The sequence below is a fragment of the Stegostoma tigrinum genome, chromosome 2, assembly GCF_030684315.1.
Source record: "Stegostoma tigrinum isolate sSteTig4 chromosome 2, sSteTig4.hap1, whole genome shotgun sequence".
Classification (NCBI taxonomy): domain Eukaryota; kingdom Metazoa; phylum Chordata; class Chondrichthyes; order Orectolobiformes; family Stegostomatidae; genus Stegostoma; species Stegostoma tigrinum.
The window spans coordinates 98085292-98106663 of record NC_081355.1 but is presented as its reverse complement, the minus strand read 5'-3'; the positions used below and the strand labels follow the sequence as shown (position 1 = coordinate 98106663).

The 21372-nt window shown below is 40.7% G+C and overlaps 2 protein-coding genes across 3 annotated transcripts in view; one reads left to right on the top strand and one right to left on the bottom strand.

The window, feature by feature from the left end:
- The window catches only part of LOC125465676 (cullin-1), a 133184-nt gene extending 129972 nt beyond the window's left edge, over positions 1-3212 (top strand). For both annotated transcript variants that reach the window (XM_059638038.1, XM_048559408.2), the window contains one exon: positions 2575-3212. In XM_059638038.1, the coding sequence (XP_059494021.1) occupies positions 2575-2655 (81 nt within the window). In that variant the 3' untranslated portion in view covers positions 2656-3212. The remainder of the gene's footprint in view (positions 1-2574) is intronic.
- Positions 3213-4307: 1095 nt separating this feature from the next.
- ezh2 (enhancer of zeste 2 polycomb repressive complex 2 subunit) overlaps positions 4308-21372 on the bottom strand; it is a 91179-nt gene continuing 74114 nt past the window's right edge. Inside the window, exons 15-20 of the mRNA XM_048522206.1 lie at positions 16272-16450; positions 13640-13735; positions 9720-9801; positions 9540-9620; positions 6333-6417; positions 4308-4563 (exon numbers count right to left, since the gene is read on the bottom strand). Of these exons, the coding sequence (XP_048378163.1) occupies positions 4503-4563; positions 6333-6417; positions 9540-9620; positions 9720-9801; positions 13640-13735; positions 16272-16450 (584 nt within the window). The 3' untranslated portion in view covers positions 4308-4502. The remainder of the gene's footprint in view (positions 4564-6332; positions 6418-9539; positions 9621-9719; positions 9802-13639; positions 13736-16271; positions 16451-21372) is intronic.

Sequence of the window (21372 nt, the reverse complement as noted above, 5' to 3'; positions counted from 1 at the left end):
TCATGGCTGATGGGCATTTCAACTCCACTTCCCTGCACTCTCCCCATAGCCCTTGATTCCATGTGAGATCACGAATTTATTATCCCTGCCTTGAAGGCATCTAACGTCCCGGCCTCCACTGCACTCCGTGACAATGAATTCCACAAGCCCACCACTTTCTGGCCGAAGAAATATCTCCTCTGTTTTAAATTTACCCCCTCTAATTCTAAGGCTGTGCCCACAGGTCCTAGTCTCCCTGCCTAATGGAAACAACTTCCTAGTGCCCACCCTTCTAAGTTTCTGTTAGATCTCCCCTCAACTTTCAATAGGCAATGTGCTTTTTCCCAGGATAGGGAAGTCCAAAACTAGAAGGCATAGGTTTAAGGTGAGAGGCGAAAGATTTAAAAGGGATCACTTCTAATTGCAGAGGGTGTTGTGTATACAAAGTGAGCTGCCGTAGGAAGGGTTTGGAGGGATACGGGCCAAATGGGACTAGAACAGTTTAGGATAATTGGTCGGCAAAGATGGGTTGGACTGAAAGGTCTGTTTCCATGTTGTACAACGCTGTACACAAATGAGCAATTGTGTAATTGAGAACGATGTAAGCAATGACTTTCATTTCATTGTTTTTCATTGTTTCATGTCATCAACTGTTCATGAGCTATTATTAACAACTATTCAATAGCTTTTTGCCATTTCTGAAGATGCTACCCATGAGCAGAGTTTTATTTATTGACCATTGTTATCTTTTTACTTTTTCTTCTTTCCCTTTTTGCTTTTAGAATAAATTTTATAATCTGTTTTTAAAAAGGACAATAACATGTAATTGCAATTAAGGATATTGGTTATTTAATAAATACTTCCATAGGAACATGATACCAGAATTTGGCACAAATGATTTATCAGGAATATCAAAGATCCCCTCCAGTGATCAATTCCCTACTTTGCATAAAAAATTGTGTAACCAAAAAAAAAGCATCACACACTCTAGAATGGATCTTCCTGTTGCTTTCCTAGAATGTTGACTTGGTAGTATGTTAATCAGATGCATTTTGGAACCTGATAGCTGTTTAATATTTACCAGAGGCTTTGGGATCAGGTCACATTCAAATGTTTTGGTTTCACATTCTCTGCCATTATATGTATTTACATTTCGCTCACTTTTCGTGTAAACCTATTGTACACTTGCTGATATTAGAATTATCCTGAGACACACACCACCTATTTTAACTCAGCTCATTTATGTATTAGCCCAGTTCTCAAGGTGATGAATCTTTTATTTGAACTTTTTGTCACTGGTAGTGTTAATGAGAATTGGTTAGTTTGATATCCCATTCGCAACATTTAAAATGACAAGTTCCAAGATAAATTGGTTACTTCCAGCAAAACATTCTGGATTCATAACTAGCTTCTATTAAGTCATTTGATGCTACTTGGGTACGTACTCTCAAACTATACCCTTCTTTACACTCCCCTTGACTGTAAATTGTGTGTGCAACAGTGAACTACCGTGCATACCCCTGTCCAACTTAATTTGATTACCATATGGCTAAAGCTGTTGTTCAAAGTTATGTGGACAGAAATCAGCTGTCATGTTTCTATCAGTTAGGCCTAATTCTAATTGATGCTCATTGATCTGATTCAGGTTAAGATTCAAATATTTGGTGAGATTCAGCATTTGGTTTGGCTGTAGCGTTTCCTATTAGACATTTTTTGTACCCCCCCAATATATCGGAAGGGAGAGAGAGAGAGAGAGAGAGAGAGAGAAAATAAAACAGTAAAATTGCTTGAATCAAAGAGCATAGATTCATTGAGTTTTGTTTCTTTGACTCTTTTAATGTATGATTACAGCCTGCAATTATTTATAGTTTGCTTATATTTTAATTAAATGCAAATTAGTTAAAGGCCATTTTAAAATATACAAAGTTTATTATTAATGATTTCCTTGTTAGTAATTTTTTGTAGTCTTGCAGCAATTAAAGTCTTTTGCAGTTAAACACTGGAGCAACATTCAGTGTGACCTTTGTTTCTCTCACTTTAAAAGTGATGCACAGCAGCAATTCTGGCATGAAATGTAAAACAGGCTCTGAATTGCTATTGCTCAAGTTAATAACAAAACTTCACTGCATTCAGGTGTAAAATGTTATTTTCACTTACGTTAATGCAATGTTGAAAAAGCAGAGACAAAAATTTCTCCTTTCATCAGAATCTGAAGTGTTAACTTTTTCTCTGTCTCCCCCACAGCAGGTCAGATGGAGCCTGAGTTCTTGTTTCTAATACTAACAATTATTGTTTGACTTTTTTTTTGCGAAACTGAGCACTGTTGAGCCATTTTATGATAGCTTGGCAGAGTATGACAAATCTTTATTTACACAAATATATCACTACCACTTGAACCAGAAGAATTTCAACTTTTGCTTGACTGTATGTGATGAGCTACTGCTAACCTGTGGTACTGGATCAGTTGTTAGAAAGGTGACTAGAAGTTACTAAAGAGTTGATTCTCTGCACATTTGTATTGTCAGGAACCTGCTTAGTGTAAAATATCAAAACTTTGCATTTGCACCACCTCATTATCTAATTTTTCCTTTGCAGAAATGCATCGACATACTGATAGAAAAGGAGTATTTGGAGCGTGTGGATGGGGAAAAGGACACATACAGTTATTTGGCTTAATATTATAAAAGTGTCTGAATAAAACTTCATTCCTAAGACATGCTGGCTTTGAATACAGAGATGCTATTAGTTTTGTGATAAAGATGGGAATGTAAAAGATTGCATTCTTGAACTCCATTGCAGCCAGACTGCTGCCTTGCTGGACCTCTAGTAAGAGTGGAAACCATCAGCCAGTCACATTTACTTTACAGAACTGTTCTCAGGATTGCTATATTTCAATATGTAAATATCAAAAGGAAACCCCTAACCTTACAGTAAAATGATAAAAAAGAATTGAATCTTCTACATCGGGGTTGCATGCTACTGCCTTTCTGCATTTAAAAAACCTTACTTCAGCTATACATGGCCACCACTGCTCTGAATGTAAGGGGCAGCAGGGAAAAATAAACTAATTTATGAATGCAATGTTGGCAGCACTTTCCAAAAGCATACTAGTGAATTTGAACGAGCCCTTTAGAAAAATGTGTAATCTGCATTATCTGCTATGAGAAAAACCATTTGTATAGTGTGGTTCATTTTTTAATGTGTGATAAATAAAATTTAATGATTTCTGTAAATAGTCTGATTTAATACTTACTTTGGTGGGCTTTAAAAAAAAATTCAGATTGTAAGGAATCCCTCACTAACAATCCCTTACTGCAACATTGTTATACTCAATGTAAAAACATATCCAACCAACAACAAAACCCAATGTTTAGCTCTTAGTGAAAATAATTTGAATGCTCAGTAATCTTGTGTAGCAATTTTTAATGGGCTAGAGTACTTGAATTTATTTAGCACATTTATCGGAGGGCAGTAGTTTTGGATTAGTGGGGGGGGGGGTAAGTGGGCTCTTTTCCATTTGTTTATTCAATGTTGAAATTGGTATCTGATGAAAAAGACGTATTGCTGTGTTTTTGACAATTACAAAGTATGACCTTGAAAAGGACGGGTTATTAGAGTAGATTTTGAGAGGGGAAAATTATGTTTTTGCGTTCAGAGAAAGGAGTATTCCTAGGGATTCTATTTGTTTCTTGCCATTGAGCCCATTTTGGATCCTGCACCTGGAAGTCTGTTTCCATTAGGGTTCTATAAAGCTCATTGACCCCTGCTGTTTATTTAAACTTATACAAGTTACCATACAGGTGGGCAAAATTAAGAGACTAATTTTATAACTTGCAAACTTAGTGAGAGCTGACTACTGGCAGATATTAATTGAGTGGTCAGAAAAGTGGCACATATTCATGAAAGATATAGGCTAGATGTCAGAGGTAGTTTCTTTACTCAGTAGTAAGGGTATGGAATGCTTTGCTGCAACGGTAGTACATTTAAGTCGTCATTGGACAAGCATATAGACGTACATGGAATAGTGTAGGTTAGATGGGCTTCAGATCGGTATGGCAGGTCGGCACAACATCGAGGGCCGAAGGGCCTGTACTGTGCTGTAATGTTCTATATTCACTGCTTTGTTAAAGAACACATCAGCTGTGTAAGGTTAATGAGTCCACTGATACAAACCTACACGTGTTCCTTTATTCAAAGGAATGAGCTTAGATGGATTGTTAGGAAGGTGTTTCACACTGCACAAATGCTTAAATGGGCTATGTCATAGCAAAAACACTAAGTCCGATATTTGAAGTATCATGAAAATTCAAGTTCTTTTTATTGATAATTGCACCAACAGCTCACCATATTGGTGTATAGTAAAAGTAGATATAAAACTGGCAGCTTTTGAAAAATGATTCATTATTTCAGTATAAATTATTATCACAGTTAATTAACCAGAGTTGTTTAAATATGTTTCCATACAGTACACAGAAATCCTGAAATATTAAAGCAGCTGCCTGTATAACTGAGGCAGTTTAATTTTATGGGATTTCCATCTCTCTCTCTATACCAACATACTTAAGGGCATCAGCTTGACTGTACCTAGAAAAAACAAAAATGATCAATTTAGTCCACCTGTGGAATGCTCCAGTGCAGGTCAATTCAGTTAAATGTGCAGCAGCAACTTTCCAAACACCTTCAAAACTGTTCATTTTCCATTTTAACTCACACTTCAATTTAGGTGATCATAAGTTTGTGACTGCTTGATATAACTTCATAAACCCGTGACTATGGTGTTTAAGTAAAAGTTTCTCCGCCGCAGTGCATTCCAGATATTCCATGAACCAAACACATGAACAAGAAGCTGTATCTACAGGCGTAGAGATGTTCTCATGTTCAAAATTCTGAGGACTGGATACTGGGAAACTTTTCTCCCCTCCTGGCCTAGGATCACTTTTTACTCTGATAATTTAAGGCGTTTGGAATTCAACCCCAGGAGGTTGTGCTTGTTCATGTTAATAAGACAGAATGGTAGACTTTTGGCACTAAGGAGAAACCAGGATTTGGAGGTAGGGCAGTGAAATAGTATGTTTTGTGGTAGATGATCAGCTTGATCTTACTGAATTGGTAGAATACAAAATATCCTGATTAGTTGGGCACAAAGCTCGAGAATCAAACAATATAAATTCAAGATGTTCCTGGACACAATTAGCAGTCACAGATTATACCTTGATGGAATAAAAGAACAAAATGAATTTGTGTTGGGAGGAGGGTGGTGCAGGGAGCTTGACAGGCTAGATGTTGATTTCCCCACATGGGAAATCCAAAAGTTTGAAGATTAAACAACCCTCAAGAAATTTCTTGTCATCTGTCTTATCTTTGGAACCCTCTCCCACAGAGGACTGGTTCATTGAATGTATTCAACGTCCATGCTGTACAGATTTGTTACTTTATGCAGCACTAAAGCCTCAATCAAAATCAGTCCTGATGTCATTGTATGACACAACAGGCCAAGGAACCTGCTCCTATTTCTTGTGTTATACAATGAGCATAATTGTGGTAACCCCTCATGAAGTCCTATTTCTATTGTTGGCTTCCTTCATTTGCATCAACTCGCCATCCAGATAGTGCTCAATATTCATGTCAAAATACAATGTGCACAACTACAAAAACAGCTATGCAATTTTGGCAGGGAAGTAGTTTAACAAGGGACAATTCCAATGTTATTTATTTCAGCCACCATTTGACACCTTCCAAGACAATACTGAACTTGACCAGAGATAATAGGAACTGCCAATGCTGGATGAACACCGGGCCAAGCAGCATCAAAGGAGCAGGAAAGCTTGACGTTTCGGGTAGGGACCCTTCTTGGACTCGAAACATCAAGCTTTCCTGCTCCTCTGATGCTGCTTGACCCGCTGTGTTCTTCCAGCTTTACACCATGTTATCACTGAACTTGACCAGATGGTTTAGACTCAGCTGTTTTGATTTGCAATTCAAATAATGTTCAAATTATTCAGGTCACTAGTGCTTAAAAGTAAAGGCTGACAGTACATCGTAACAAGTTGACAGTATCACAACCCAGTGGTTTTCCTTCGTACAAGAAACGCCCTATTAAGATTTATTCCTCCTTGCAGAATGACAAATGTAGTGATCCCCAAGTCAGAGATAAAGAAATTGTCAAAACTAAATTTACATGGATAAACCAATTTCAAAATATACTTTGCTTTAACGCTTGCACATTAATCCTCAGATCTTATGACTTTAGCAATGCTCTAACACTGGAATTCCATCAGAACATTTTGTCAAAAGCATTTGAAACAAATCCTATTCTCCTAAACACTTTTACTGCTAAAGAAGGCAGTTCATACCTGTAGTCAAAGAATAATTCTTCTCCAGTCTGGATTGCTCTTTTGGCAAAGATACCAATTCTATGGTCTCCATTCACCATCATTACTAAAATCAAGATAAAAATATGAATTCCAGATTATAGTGCCAACTGTGGCTCAGCTGGTAGTATGAAGTCCGAGTCACCAGGTTACAGATTCAAATCCGACCTCAGGACGCAAACAAAAATTAAGACGGGAACTCCTCTGCAGTAGAGGGAAGTGCTGCACTATCCTTATGCAGTCTCTTTTGTCATGACATCTTAAAACTTGGCTGTTAAAGATTTACAGTCAAAGCAGAGCAACAGTTGAAATACTGTATTGTTTTGGCCAATGTGGATCGAGTGATTTACAACACCACTTCAATATGATTAACGCATCCTATGAAGTGGCCTTGCGATTTGCTCTATTGTACAAAAATGATAAAAGGAATGAATGAATTCAGAGTGAACACCTAGATTGGACCAAACAAGCCCAAATAACTCTAAAGTCATCCTTCCAAATATCTAAGGGCTTACATGAAAATTGTGCAGCATTATCCCACAGACTAATTAAGAAAACAGCCTGCCATAAGACACATCCATTGAATTAACTCAGATCTGATCCATTGGTTGTGGGATTACTTAACCCAGTCTATCGAATGCAAGCAGTTCTAAGTTGTTGCTTCACCAAACTGACATCACATTTAGTGGTAACGAAAACAAAGTTGGTGGAAAAGCTTGGCAGGCCTAGCAGCATCTGTGGAGGAGAAAACAGAGTTAACGTTTCGGGTCCAGTGACCCTTCCTCAGAACCGGATCCGAAACATTAACTCGGGTCCGGTTCTGAGGAAGGGTCACTGGACCCGAAACGTTAACTCTGTTTTCTCCTCCACAGACGCCACCACACCTGCCAAGCTTTTCCGAGATAATGGGAACTGCAGATGCTGGAGAATCCTAGATAATAAAATGTGAGGCTGGATGAACACAGCAGGCCCAGCAGCATCTCAGGAGCACAAAAGCTGACGTTTCGGGCCTAGACCCTTCATCAGAGAGGGGGATGGAGAGAGGGTTCTGGAATAAATAGGGAGAGAGGGGGAGGCGGACCGAAGATGGAGAAAAGAAGATAGGTGGAGAGAGTATAGGTGGGGAGGTAGGGAGGGGATAGGTCAGTCCAGGGAAGACGGACAGGTCAAGGAGGTGGGATGAGGTTAGTAGGTAGGAGATGGAGGTGCGGGTTGGGGTGGGAGGAAGGGATGGGTGAGAGGAAGAACAGGTTAGGGAGGCAGAGACAGGTTGGACTGGTTTTGGGATGCAGTGGGTGGAGGGGAAGAGCTGGGCTGGTTGTGTGGTGTAGTGGGGGGGGGGGCGGGGGGAGAGGACGAACTGGGCTGGTTTAGGGATGCAGTGGGGGAAGGGGAGATTTTGAAGCTGGTGAAGTCCACATTGATACCATTAGGCTGCAGGGTTCCCAAGCGGAATAGGAGTTGCTGTTCCTGCAACCTTCGGGTGGCATCATTGTGGCACTGCAGGAGGCCCATGATGGACATGTCATCTAAAGAATGGGAGGGGGAGTGGAAATGGTTTGCGACTGGGAGGTGCAGTTGTTTGTTGCGAACCGAGCGGAGGTGTTCTGCAAAGCGGTCCCCAAGCCTCCGCTTGGTTTCCCCAACGTAGAGGAAGACACACCGGGTACAGTGGATGCAGTATACCACATTGGCAGATGTGCAGGTGAACCTCTGCTTAATGTGGAATGTCATCTTGGGGCCTGGGATGGGGGTGAGGGAGGAGGTGTGGGGGCAATTGTAGCATTTCCTGCTGTTGCAGGGGAAGGTGCCGGGTGTGGTCTGCCAAGCTTTTCCACCAACTTTGTTTTTGTTCCTGATTTACCGCATCCGCAGTTCTTTTGGTTTTTATCTCATTTAGTGGTCTGCCTTCTGCTTATCCCAGGATGCCCTACTGTGTACTTCTTTAATCCAGATTTGATGGTACTAACTTCCCACAAGTAAACATATAAAAAGTTCTCTTGTGTCATAACACTTGCAGGATTCCTGAGGCAAGATGAGTGAATGACTGCTGTTAACATCAAAACTAGCATTTCATCAAGTGTGACCACTACAAACAATGGAAAATAGGGAGGAGGTTGGGGTTGTACCTAACAATAAGAGATGGTTGTAGTTGTTGTTTTATAACTCTTATCTCAGGACATCACTCAGGGTTTCTTTGTGTACTGTCCATTTTTCTCCCTCCATGGGCATGGGCATTGCTGACTAGGCTAGCTCACTCTTATTTGCTCAAGATGGTGGTGGGAAGCTACTTTCTTGAACCACAGTAGACTATATGGGACTTTTCATAGAGGAAAGATGGAGGACACAAACCTGTATTCTCTAGAGTTCAACGAAATGAAAAATTGTCTAATTTAAACTTCAAATATTCATAAAAGGCTGAGCAAAGTGAATGGAGAAAGAATGTTTTCCTTCGCTGAGAGCTAGAAGTGGTACGAAGGGATAATGTATCAGAATAAGGGGCAAACCATTTAGGGCTGAGTCAAGGAGGAATTTCTTCGAGGGTAGTGAATCTTTGGCTTTTTTTTAAAACCCCAGGACGTAAAAATAAGAGTGATGATTTACTCATGACATCAAGAAATATACCACAGGAAAAGTGCTGAAATGGCTGATCAACCATCGTCCAGAAAGGCAGACAGGATTGAAGGCGTGAATGGCTTACTTCTATTCATTTCAGTATAGTTACTCCCACAGTGCTGTTGTTACAAAAAACAACACAATACCTTGAAAGACACAAGCAACAGTTGCATGGAAACAATACTACTTGTAAGTTGCTCTTCCAAACAAAAAATAACCTAAATCATTATTACCAGTGTTACTTGTCCCAATTTGCACAACGCAAGCATCCACATTTCCTAAATCACAAGAAGGACTAGATTTCATAATCCCTTTGGCTACAATGTGCTTATATCGAAGACAAAGTTGTTCTCTTCTTCACATCATTTAAAATCCACTTTAAACAAATTTTGATTACAGATATTGCAATCAGCCAATGCTCAATTTGCATGTCTCTAACAGACACAACGCGTGTTCAGATATTGAGGAGGAAGGGGACATGTGCTTTGGTTGTACTGTAACTGTAAAAATCAAAAAAGGCTTGTTAGCCGACATCCATTTCATAAACTTTGGAAAAAGCAAAATGATACTCACCTTTGGCATAACAATTAGGATTGACGGAATGGTTTGCAAATCGTATTTTGTTACCCTTGCGGGTTGCATCAACCACAAAATCTGAAATAGACAAAAGGAATGTTATCGAGTGACTTTTACATTTTCATAATTCTGAATGCTTTTACTTATTCAGGTTCTTTAAGCTGGGAATGTTCGTACCATTGTTAAGGTTGAAAAGGAAGCTGCACATATATTTGTCATAAACTTTGCCACGGCGATCAGCTTCATCCTGAGATATGATCTGAAAAACAGCCTGGATTAGTTATTGCATCACCTACATAATAGAAAATAACTCTACTGACATATGTGATGTTAAAACTATGATTAAAATCAGAGAGAATTGTCGGGACTTCAACGAATTCAACACAGAACAGTTAGACCCTACTCACTTAAAACACAAAAGCAGCAACATAACATTGAGTATAGGAGTTGGAATGTTATGACCAATGAAGACAAGCATTCCCAATACTGTCCACCTATGAAGCCACTTTCAAGGTAATATGCACCTGCACCTCTCGGGCTCTACAATTAACTGCATAAGTCCTGCCCTGGTTTGCCTTACCAAAATGCAAGACCTCGCATTTGTCTAAATTAAACTGCATCTGCCCCTCCTCAACCCATTAGATCAAGGTCCCATTATACTCAATCATCTTCACCACCCACTACATTGCCAACTTTGGTGTCATCTGTAAAATTATTAACCATCCTTCCTAATTTCATACCCAAATCAACTGTATAAGATGGAAAGCAGTGGGCCCTGCATCGATCCTTGTGGCACATTGCTGGTCACTGGTCTCTGGTGTGAAAAGCAACCCACAACCACCACTCTCTTCAAGCCAATTGTATGTCCAAATGGCTAGATCTCTTTGAATCCCTGTGATCTAACCTCACCAACTAGTCTACCACGTGAAACCTTGAACGCCTTGCTGAAGTCCATACAGACAACGTCTACTGCTCTGTCTTCATCTGTGTTCTTGGTCACCTCCTCAAATGACTCGAGGCAGGAATGCTCACTCACAAAGCCATGTTAGTTCTTGCCAATCAATTCTTGCCTTTTCAAATGCATGTAAAGCCTGTCCCTCAGAATTCTCTCCAATAATTTACCAACCACAAACATAAGGACCACTGGTCTATAGTCCCCTGGCTTTTCCTTACCAGCTTTCTTCAATAATAACAGAACATTTGCCAACCTCCAGTCTTCTAGCACCTCACGTGCGGCTGTTGATGAAATGAATACCTCAGCAAGGGGCCCAGCAATGTTTTCCCTAACTTCCCACAAAAGTTCTGGGAAACATCTGATATTACCAGGAATCAATCTATTGTTTAGCATTTAAAGACCTCCAGAGCTCTTATATAATAAACTCTTTTCAAGAAATCACTATTCATTTCCTGAGTTTCCACATCCTTCTCCATAGTAAATACTTAAATGAAATATTAGTTGTCTCTTACCCATTTCCTATAGTTCCATACAGATGGCCACATTGATCTTTAAGAGGCCATTTCTCTCCCTATTTTTCAAACTTCCCACTGTAGGGAAGTTATAAAACTGCATATTGCATCTGTACTGAAGACAAAATTTTCCCCAATTAAATATGTGGGCTGCTGAAGCCATTATTTTCCCTGTTCCCTTAGTATTGATCACATCCCTCTCCCTGGCAGCAGTAGATTTTTCTTATTCATTAACAGAATGAGGGTATCACTGGCTAGGCAATATTTATTGCCCAACCCTAATTTCCCCAAAGGGCAGTTCACAGTGAACTACATTGCTGTGGGTCTGGAGTCATATAGGCCAGACAAGGTAAGTTTCCTAAAGGACATGAGTGAACCAGGTGGGCTTTTCCCAACAATCAACAATGGATTCACAGTCATCATTAGATTGTTAACTCCAGATATTTTTATTGAATTCAAACCTGGGTCCCCATAATGTTATTTGGGTCTCTGGATTAACAGCCCAGTGATAATACCACTAGGTCATTGTGTCCCCTCAAACCATTCTACCTTGAACCTTAGTGTTACAAGATGACTGTTCAACTACATATATGCTATGACTTAGGCTACCTGCTTCCAACTCAGTTATGACCTTGTTCACCTGCTGCGAGACCCTCATCCATGCCTTTAATCTCAATTCAGCTATTCACAGTGCTTATGTGGCTAGTCCCCTGCATTCTATCTTTTACAACCTTAGGGTCAACCAAAATCTTGCTGTCCATGCTCAACTCTGATCAAATCCCATTAAAACTATCACCACGCTCATAACGACATAGATTGGCTCTCATTTAAGCAATTTCTTGGTTTTGAAAATTTTTATTCTTGTTTGTTTTCAAATCCCTCCACACCCTCCCGCTCTAATCTTCTTCCAGCTGCATTGCCCTTCCCTCCCTCTATAATTCCTCTAGCCCCACAACACTCAGATATTTGTGACACTCCAATTCTGGCCCAAGTACACCCAATTTACATTGCTCCACCAGTGTACCGGCACCTTCAGTTGCCTCGGAGAGTCCGCTTGCTACATGTCTCCAGTTACACCTCTTTAACCATACTACTGGTCACCTAGCCTATGTTCTCAAGTGTCTTGATGTCATATTTGTTTTATAGTACTCTATGAAGCAATTTGCAATATTTGTTATAATAAAGACATCACATGAATGTTATTGTTAACACAATAGACAGGTAAGCAGATGCAGCTCCATGCAGAGAAACTGTAAAATATCCTGAACAGTTATTTCAACAGAGAAGCAGAAATCAGACTTGTAGGACAGAGGCAGCATTGCAGACAGAAATTATAGAGATATAAATAAATCCTGTTTATGTAATTTTAAGGGAATCAGTGAATATAAAAATCAAGCAATGTTGAACTTGTGCATGGTTACTGCCAATTTTAATTGAGATAACAACCACCTCCTGTTGGGGAGTTCCAGATATCCAATTCTCTTCCGACAAAATACTATTTGCTGTCATTATCCCTAAATGGCCCTGCTCTAATTTTAAGTTAACAGCAGGTTCTGTTGTTTCGAAATAGAGAGCTCCAATTCCCTTTAATCATCTTAAAAGGTGTCTTTGATATTATTTATTTAAAAATCAAAAATTCTATGTGCCATCTTAATTCTGTGGAAGTTGCATCCATTAATCCTGAAAGCAAGTTGAAGCAAGTATATAGAAAAACAAAGTGGATTCAATATGCATTTGTTTTAGCTTTGGAAACGTGACTGAAATGCAATCACATCTATCAAAAGTGCATCTTCTCAAATGTATTGTTGATTATTACGAATATTGTGAAGCAGTCAAGCAATCCAATTTCAAATGAATCAGTCAGCAGCATGATTTGGGAAAAAAAAGGTTATTTTACTTACATCCCTCCAAAAAGCTAGGTGATATAGACAGCTTGCTTCAGTCAAATTTAAGTCCCTCTAAACTACAATCCCATTTGAAGATCACCACTTCATCGAAACACAATTAGTTAAAACATAAGATAAATGAGTTAATTTTTAACATATGCAGCAAATCACAGAACAGAATCATAGAATCCCAACGGTGTGAACAGGCCATTCAGCCCAGCAAATCCAAACTGACTATCCAAACAGCATCCCACATCAATGCACTCCCCTACCCCACTCACTGTAAACCTGCATTTCCCACAGCTAATCTACCTAACCTGCACATCTTTGGACAGTGGGAGGAAACCAGAATACCTGGCAGAAACGCACAAAGACACAGGGAAAATGTGCAAACTGCACACAGTCACCCCAGGTTGGAATTGAACCGGAGTCCCTGGCACTGAGGTAGCAGTGCTAACCTGAGCTGCCATGCCACCCTTGCAAGCTTTGCAAGTCTAATTGCATTCATTGAGATCTGTAGCATATTTTAGGATAGCAACTGCCACAAATTATCCACAAAAATGATGGTTCAAACTAAGTCAAACATACTATAAATCTGCACAAATACACATAGTTCAGCAGTTTTAGAAGTGACTGGGAATATGCAATTACTTGACAATGCCTTGCCATTTAGCACTCAAATTTATAAACAGGCAACAAGTTCTGATATTTAATGCTAACAGCATATGTGATGTTTCAACCTACCTCTCCACAATATTCAGAGATGAATTCGTTTTTCTGCACTGGTTCTTTGATGAAGATGCCCCATCCAGCTACATCAGATGGTGCAAGCAGCAAATGCTATCATACAAAATCAGAAAGCTTTTGACAAACTATAAAGTGACTTACAATGCAGGTGAAATGATTAATAAAGCAGATTAAACTGCCCACACTGCGATGCTCAGAATATTCACAATTAAAAAGAGGGGCACTGTAGGCATTAAATTCATCATGGACTGCTAGACACACAATGATTGTAATATGGCTACATAAAGAACAGGTCTCACAACTAAGCAATGAAGGATATAATAAAGAATGGATTGGGATGGGGTTGGGGCCGGGGCCCAAAATGATACTAAAAGCAGTATTCTATAAACCACCAATATTGGAAGGTAAAAATGGAAAAACAGTAAGAAAATCTATGAAATGAATAAAAGAGAATAATATTGCAAACTGTAACAGTTTCCAAATTAAGAAATGGTGAAAATGGAAGAGTTTTTAACAACACATTCAGGATTCCTGTTTTATATAGTATGCAAGGAATCCAAAAGATCAATGTTGGATCCAGTAATGGAAATGAACCAGAACAAATAAAGTAAGAGAAATATCTCAGCAATGATCAAAAGATAATATAAAAACTTATCAATTTTAAAAGATACAAGACAAGAACAGAATAGAATAATGACCTGGCGGAAGAAAGTGTGACGTAGAATAAAACAAAAGCAGGAAAGAAATTGCTGGATAATAAAAGTGTAGAAAACATTTTAAAAAGATGATCAAAAAAGTTCAGAAAAAAATGCATTCTACCGAAAGACAAAGAAACCAGTCAATAAAAAACCATCCCCAAATAAAGAAAGCTGGGGTAAAATGAAAACTAAACAAAAATAAAAAAAACTTGTACAAGTGCCCCTTATAATCTCCAAATATAATTCACGCCAATTGTTATGTTTACTTAAATCTGCTTTATCACCACATATGACACATGCAGTCTTTTGAAATACTGCAATCAAAGTGACAATTTAGTGACAGAAGTGGTGAGCAAACTTCACTCAGCTAAGGATTCTTTCATTAACTTGCAAAGCAGCCAGCTCCATGCCCATAAAAATGTAATACTCAAGTAAATCAAACAAGTCAACAACATTTATCAATTGATTCACTGGAGCACGGAACATGTGTACAAGTTTCTCACAGCAAACAAAAAATTGTTATTCTTTTAAATAACAATGCATTATGGTGCACAACACATCTGGAAATAGCAACCTTCATTGGTTTGTTACCATGTAGAAGCACACATCCTAACCTCTGGACACATATTTAGGAAACAGATAAGAATCACATTCGGGCAATCAAATGACAATTTATCCTTTCTTCTAACTTCCATGAGGCAGTTAGAATGTATAGTAGCAGGGAGATTAATCAAGTCTTCTCTAGAGTTAATCACAGGAACTGCAAGCCTGATTAACAATGCCACATTAGGTGGAGTTTAATTCCTGTCTGGCAAGATGGCGGCAGGGCAAGTCACTTCATTCAGAGCTCCATGCTGCTCGCCAGTTCCCTTTCCTTTTTTTCCTTCTTTCTATGCCCCACTCCCACCCTTTTACCTACCTACCTAAAGGTTTGAGAAGAAGTCGGGTTGCGACTAGGAACCGAGAGGTGGGACCAGAATGCGCAGACAGCGTCTTGCAGTGACAGCAGATCGAATGTGAACTGGAGTGACGTGGGCAGAGAAAGTGGGCCATTGAGGTAGCAGTGGTGGCCTAGCGAGGTGAGGCACCAATATCATTGTGGAGATGAGACTTGGGACTCAGCTCTGGACTTGTTATTTTCTCCTCACCTACCTCTTGACACTTAGTTCTAGTTTTTGTAACCAAGTGGGTGCGAGTGAACGGTGACTTTGTTCACTTTTCGCTATATTTGTGTATTCCTATATTTAGTACATGTGACAGATAAATAAAGCTAAACCTAAAATAAATAAATAAATCTGAGATTGGCTCCATTTTGAGAGTCAGTGCTGCTTGGATTTAGTTTGGTCATAACTGATCCATGAAAACATATAAATTAAAAACTTAGAAAAAAAAAGAGAGCAGTCCGCAGCCTTTCAACCACAAAACCTGCTAATACTTCCCTCGGACACACCTCAAGCTAACTGGTCTACAGTTTCTGGTTATCCGCTTCCATCCCATCCTGAATAACAGAGGTATATTTGCTACTTTGCAGATAGATAGCGAATTTTGGAAAATTAACAGGAACATGAACTACTTGATTATCCATATCTTTAAAATCCTAGCACGTGGCCCATCAGGACTTAGAGACCTATCAGCCTGCAGCTCCGTTAGTTTGCTCAGTGTTGCTTCCCTCAATCATAATTTCACAAAGTTCCTCACTCATTTCCAACTCCTAATTTATGGTTATTCCTGAGATTTTTTTTGTAACCGATAGATCAAAGTCTGATTGGATAGTTTTCAAGATACCAGCCAAGGACTTTTGTCATGATGATAGGGGGAGGGTGTCCAGGGTCGACATGGAAACATGAGGGAATCAAAAATAACCTACATTATAAATCTAAAACAGATTATGGTAATAACAACATATAACAACACAAACCATCAATTATCACCTTTTTGGATCCTCGTTGGATGCTGCAGTTCTTGCAAGACACATTCTTACTATCCCAGTGATCAGCAGCTCCACAAGTTTGGCATAAGTCAGGATCACACTCACGCACAGCAAGATAACAAGGACACTGCTTGGTGTTACATTGGGCCTTGCAACGACATCCAGGGAATCTGTTCTGACCTAATGGAGAAATTTTTGCTGAATAAAAATTGGTGTAATTACTAAAGCTCACAACAGATTACAATTTGCATGCTCTCTCATTTTACCATACCATGGTAATCAAATGGCTAAATAAAAGATCAAATTACTTAATTTCATTTTTTGAATTAAACCTGCATCCAAATCCTACACCAGCCAGGCTGCACAAAAAAGTTGCCTTCAAATTAGCATTAATGCCTTCAAATCAATATTCATAGCATTACAATTTGAGAGAAACAACCAATAAATGAAACTGAAACAGATATCTAACTGATAGTACGGATGTACAATCCATCACCTACAGCTTATAACTGCAGTAATTCCTGTCAGGGAAAAACTTTTTTTGTTACTTTGCCTCTTTATTCTGTCTAAATTACTTTTTATTAACTTTATTCACTGAACATAAATTTCACTTAGATAGCTTGGAATTTAAATCAACATTTTACCAATTATTAATCAAAATCATTTTCTTAACTGTTAAATATTAGCAATGACACTGTCAGTGCAGTACTATTTTCATTGACAGTTTATAAATGTACCCCAGTTGTAGTAATCTGTATGAAAGGTGCCATCAAGTTGTCCAATAGAGGAATGGAATTACTGGAAACCCTCTATCATCAGCAAGCTGCAAACAAATGCAAAGCCAGCTGGAAATGTTTAAATCCCATGTTTAAATAAGGCGGACTTTTATTTGATTTCCCGTTCCCACTAATATGATTGGCACACTACAGAAAATGCCCTAATCCACTTGCAATAACGGGAGAACACATCTGATTTATTGTAAGATAATAAAGTGTGAAGCTGGATGAACACAGCAGGCCAAGCAGCATCTCAGGAGCAAAAAAGCTGACATTTCGGGCCTAGACCCTTCATCAGATAGGGACATGGGGTGAGGGTTCTGGAATAAATAGGGAGAGGTGGGGGGAGGCGGACCGAAGATGGAGAGAAAAGAAGGTAGGTGGAGAGGAGAGTATAGGTGGCGATGTAGGGAGGGGATAGGTCAGTCCAGGGAAGACAGACAGGTCACGGAGGTGGGATGAGCCCCTGAGCACCAAACCATCATCTCCAACACCACTCATGACCTCATCACCTCAGGGGACCTTCCACCCACAGCCTCCAACCTTATTATTCCCCAAACCCACACGGCCCGTTTCTATCTCCTTCCCAAAATCCACAAACCTGCCTGGCCTGGTCGACCCATTGTCTTAGCCTGTTCCTGCCCCACCGAACTCATCTCCACCTGTCTGGACTCCATTTTCTCCCCTTTGGTCCAGGAACTCCCTACCTACGTACGTGACACCACCCACACCCTCCACCTCCTCCAGAACTTCCAATTCCCTGGCGCCCAACACCTCATCTTCACCATGGGCGTCCAGTCCCTATACACCTGTATTCCCCATGCAGATGGCCTCAAGGCCCTCCGCTGCTTCCTGTCCCGCAGGCCCGACCAGTCCCCCTCCACCGACACCCTCATCTGCCTAGTCGAACTCGTCCTCACCCTCAACAACTTCTCTTTCAATTCCTCCCTACAGACAAAGCGGGTGGCCATGGGCACCTGCATGGGCCCCAGCTATGCCTGCCTCTTTGTAGGTTACGTGGAACAGTCCCTCTTCCACACCTACACAAGCCCCAAACCCCACCTCTTCCTCCGTTACATTGATGACTGTATCGGCGCCGCCTCTTGCTCCCCAGAGGAGCTCGAACAGTTCATTCACTTCACCAACACCTTCCACCCCAACCTCAAGTTCACTTGGGCCATCTCCAACACATCCCTCACCTTCCTGGACCTCTCAGTCTCCATCTCAGGCAACCAGCTTGTAACTGATGTCCATTTCAAGCCCACCGACTCCCACAGCTACCTAGAATAGACCTCTTCCCACCCACCCTCCTGCAAAAAATTCCATCCCCTATTCCCAATTCTTCCACATCTGCTCCCAGGATGAGGCATTCGACTCCCGCACATCCCAGATGTCCAAGTTCCTCAAGGACCGCAACTTTTCCTCCACAGTGGTCGAGAACGCCCTTGACCGCATCACCCGCATTTCCTGTGACACATCCCTCACACCCCGCCCCCCCCCCCGCCAAAGAGGATCCCCCTCGTTCTCACACACCACCCCACCATCCTCCGGATACAATGCATCATCCTCCGACACTTCTGCCATCTACAATCCGACCCCACCACCCAAGACATTTTTCCATCCCCACCCTTATCTGCCTTCCGGAGAGACCGCTCTCTCCGTGACTCCCTTGTTCGCTCCACACTGCCCTCCAACCCCACCACACCTGGCACCTTCCCCTGCAACTGCAGGAAGTGCTACACTTGCCCCCACATCTCCCTCACCCCTATCCCAGGCCCCAAGATGACTTTCCATATTAAGCAGAGGTTCACCTGCACATCTGCCAATGTGGTATATTGTATCCATTGCATGCAGTGTGGCTTCTTCTACATTGGGGAAACCAAGCGGAGGCTTGGGGACCGCTTTGCAGAACACCTCTGCTTGGTTCGCAATAAACAACTGCACCTCCTAGTCACGAACCATTTCAACTACCCCTCCCATTCTTTAGATGGCATGTCCATCATGGGCCTCCTGCAGTGCCACAATGATGCCACCCGAAGGTGGCAGGAACAGCAACTCATATTCCACTTGGGAACCCTGCAGCCTAATGGTATCAATGTGGACTTCACCAGCTTCAAAATCTCCCCTTCCGCACCGCATCCCAGAACCAGCCCAGTTCGTCCCCTCCCCCCACTGCATCCCAAAACCAGCCCAGCCTGTCTCTGCCTCCCTAACCTGTTCTTCCTCTCACCCATCCCTTCCTCCCACCCCAAGCCGCACCTCCATTTCCTACCTACTATCCTCATCCTACCTCCTTGACCTGTCTGTCTTCCCTGGACTGACTTATCCCCTTCCTACCTCCCCACCTATACTCTCCTCTCCACCTATCTTCTTTTCTCTCCATCTTCAGTCCGCCTCCCCCTCTCTCCCTATTTATTCCAGAACCCTCACCCCATCCCCCTCTCTGAAGAAGGGTCTAGGCCTGAAACGTCAGCTTTTGTGCTCCTGAGATGCTGCTTGGCCTGCTGTGTTCATCCAGCTTCACACTTTATTATCTTGGATTCTCCAGCATCTGCAGTTCCCATTATCTCTGATTACATCTGACTTATTACTCACTTAGAGGAGTAATTCTTTGTCAGCAAGGCAGAAATTAACTGCCAGACATTGAAGAAACTTGGCAAAAATTGAAGCAAATGGGAATGTTCAGACAGCAATGGAGACTGCGTCACTGACTCTATTCAAGACTAAGTTAGACAAATTTTTGTGTGTCGTGAGTGGATGGACAGGCAAAGCAGCGGCCACAATCAGATCAGCCACGATCTTAATGAGCAGCAGGTTGAAGGACAAAATGATCGACTCCGGCTTCTTTCCTTTAATGATCCTATCTCCAAACTCTTCATTTTCTGCATTTCTATATTTTAGTCACATCAGTTTTTGATAATTTGTTCATTCAACTCCTTGTGTAACTTGGTATAATATTTTTGTCCAATAACCCTTCTGTGTCTACATTAAAGGCACCTTATAAGTGCATGTTGCTATTGTAAATAAAACATTGGTTTAATTACAATGATCAACTAAAGGTTGGAAATTCAAATGTTGTCCATTGCCAGAGTTTGCAGATTTCAGAACTGGCAGGAGCAGTGTATAAATCAATAAACAGGAGCATGCAAGACGAACAGGGCAATAATTATGGGTCACTTTAATCTTGCTGATTGGATTAATCAAGTTGCAAAGGGTAGCTACAAGCAAGTCAGGGATTTCGTTAGGGATCATTTCCTAGACCGATTGTCATGGAGCCAAGTAGCATTTAAGCTATCCTGAATATGATAATCAGTAAGAGACAAGTTTAATAAATAACCTCAGTAAAAGATGTCCTACAAACTATTGATCATAAGATGATGAATTCAGATCAGTTTGAGTGTAAGAAACCCTGGAGTTGGAAATAACTTAATTAAAGGGAAGTACGATAAAATGAAGACAAAGTAGCCAAAGTGAACTGGGCAGACAGATTAGTAGGACAAACAGTAAGCAAGCAGTGGTAAACATTTAAAGGAGGCAATTCATGACTCTCAGCAAAAATTTAATCCAGTAAGGAGGAAAGAATCTGATAGAGCAATAAACCAACTGTGGCTAACCTAGGAAGTTAAGAAGAGCATGGAGTTGAAACAAAGAGCATATAAAAGGAAGCAAAAATCAGTGACAGCCCCAAAGACTGGAATAAATTCAGAATCCAGCAAAGGACTAAAAAGGTAATCCCCATTGTTTTACCAGACTATAGGGCTCCTTTCTCACAGACAGAATGCGAGAGTCACCAGGCCTTAGACTTATAGGGGTTGAGAAGGAGAATCCTTCGCCGTAACCTCAGCTGCTGTGGGAATTGAACCCTGTTTTTCTGGCATCACTCAGTACTGCAAACAAGCCAGCAAACACAGCCAACCGATAAGAGAAAATAAACTTTAAACAAACTAGCAAGGAATACGAAAACTGACAATAAAAGCTCCTTTAAATATATAAACAGGAAACAGAGGTCAAAGTGGGCACGTGCCCCCTTAGAAAATGAATTTGGAGAGATAGTTATGGGGAACAAGGAAGTGGCAGAGGAGTTAATCAGATATTTTGTATCAGTCATAATGGTGGAGGAATTAAGTATCATCATGATCGCTAGAGCAGTAGCACTAGACAAACTAACAGGACTAAAAGACAAAATGTGTCTCCTGGTCCTGATGGCCTCCATCCTAGAATCCTAAAAGTAGCTGCAGAGATAGTGGGTGCATTGGCAGTAATTTCCAAAAATCCTCAGATTCTGGAGTAGAACTAAACAATTGCCAATGTGATACCTCTATTCAA